At 64.9% G+C, this 1,489-nt stretch overlaps 1 protein-coding gene across 3 annotated transcripts in view; it reads left to right on the forward strand.

Moving 5' to 3' along the window:
• Positions 1 to 1,489, forward strand: part of KLF5 (KLF transcription factor 5) — a 28,828-nt gene that overhangs the window by 10,493 nt on the left and 16,846 nt on the right. The window contains exons 1-2 of one of the 3 annotated variants that reach the window (XM_007447095.1): positions 1,001 to 1,117; positions 1,199 to 1,252. The exons of 1 other annotated variant lie outside the window; for it this stretch is intronic. In XM_007447095.1, coding sequence (XP_007447157.1) covers positions 1,001 to 1,117; positions 1,199 to 1,252 — 171 coding nt within the window. Of the gene's footprint in view, positions 1 to 455; positions 1,253 to 1,489 lie in introns of those variants that run through there. One more of the 3 variants, XM_007447094.1, reaches the window with a different exon arrangement.

Genomic DNA, 1,489 nt, shown 5'->3' on the forward strand with positions numbered 1-1,489 from the left:
AAGCTTTTATGTAAGGACTTAAAAAAATACTTGCCATTAAAACTTTTATTCAGGACATTCCAAATTTGCTTTGCTAAATGGGTATATTCACTGCTAAAGATACACAGAGACAAGAGCTGTTTTTAAATTTATCACACCGCCCCTAGTTCTGCGCTAAAGAAAGTACATTTCGTATATTTAAAAATACACGCTCATTAAACAAAACTCTTCAAAACCCTAGCGCCCGCACCTAGCTGCCTTCTAGGTTTCAGCTTGTGAGTTTCAGGTCCTTGCACAACACCTAAGACCTGCAAAACTCTTTTTTCTCTCTAATCCTGGCAGAGAACAGTCCGTAGAGATCTCCCTCCACGTCTCCACCCGAATTCCCTCTTTTCCCCAGATTCCACCCGCTTCTTTCCTTCCTCCGCCCCCAGCTCCGCCAGCCCAATCTGTCAGAGAAGTTGTGTACAAACTGCGCGGCCGCCCTGCGCGCGAAGCTCGTGGCCCGAGAGGGGTGCGGTCCGCCCGGCGGAGGCGGAGCTCTGGGCAAGCTTCTCCTTTCTCATAGGCTAGTCGCTCCGGCCCGGCCGGCCTCGGGGCCTCGGGATTCGCCGGAGCGCTGCCAGTCTCGCCGCTGGGCCCCGCCCCCCCAGAGTTGGGTAAAATAGAGGCGGGCGTCAAGTGTCAGTAGTCGCGGGGCAGGTACGCGCGCTAGCAGCTCTCTCGGGGACACCGGCAGTGGCGGGAGCGGGCTCCGGGGGAGCGAGGGAGCGTGGTGGGGCGGGGCGGGAGAAAGTGGTCGCCGGGAGGACATCGGCGTTCACGCGAGGCGGAGCGGAAGAGTTTGGGTTTTCGTGCGCGCCTTCAAAAACCGCGCCTGGTGTGAGCTGAGGGGTCCACCAGGAGCCTCCCCTCCTCCGCCAGCCGCCCCGCGCCGAGCTCGCCGGCCCGAGCCAGCGTGGGCGACGTGGGAAGCTCGCTCAACCCGCACCCCGCGCCCGGAGCCGACCCCCGAGTTCCCATGGCTACGCGGGTGCTGACCATGAGCGCCCGCCTGGGACCTATGCCCCAGCCGCCGCCCCCGCAGGACGAGCCCGTGTTCGCTCAGCTCAAGCCCGTGCTGGGCGCCGCGAACCCGGCCCGCGACGCGGCGCTCTTCCCCGGCGACGAGCTGAAGCATTCGCATCACCACCCGCAGGCGCAGCCCGCGCCGCCGCAGCCGGCGCCGCCGCCCGCCGCCGGCCCGAGACTGCCAGCCGAGGAGCTGGTCCAGGTAGGAAGAGCTGCTCTCCTCCGTCCCGGGACTCGGGCGTGTCCCGCCGCTGCGACGTGCGGGCGACAGGGGCCGCTCCAGGCTGGGGCGCGCGTCGGGGCGCACCGCGGCCCGGGTCTGGGGGCCAGCCCCGCCCTGCCCTCCTGGCCGGGCACTCGCTTTTCGCCGGGAGAAGGTGGGGGGACCTGAAGGGGAGGGTCCAAGGGGAATCTGCCCTGGCAGCTCTGGCCGGGACAG

This window comes from Lipotes vexillifer, unplaced genomic scaffold (genome assembly GCF_000442215.2).
Source record: "Lipotes vexillifer unplaced genomic scaffold, Lipotes_vexillifer_v1.1 scaffold1491, whole genome shotgun sequence".
Classification (NCBI taxonomy): domain Eukaryota; kingdom Metazoa; phylum Chordata; class Mammalia; order Artiodactyla; family Lipotidae; genus Lipotes; species Lipotes vexillifer.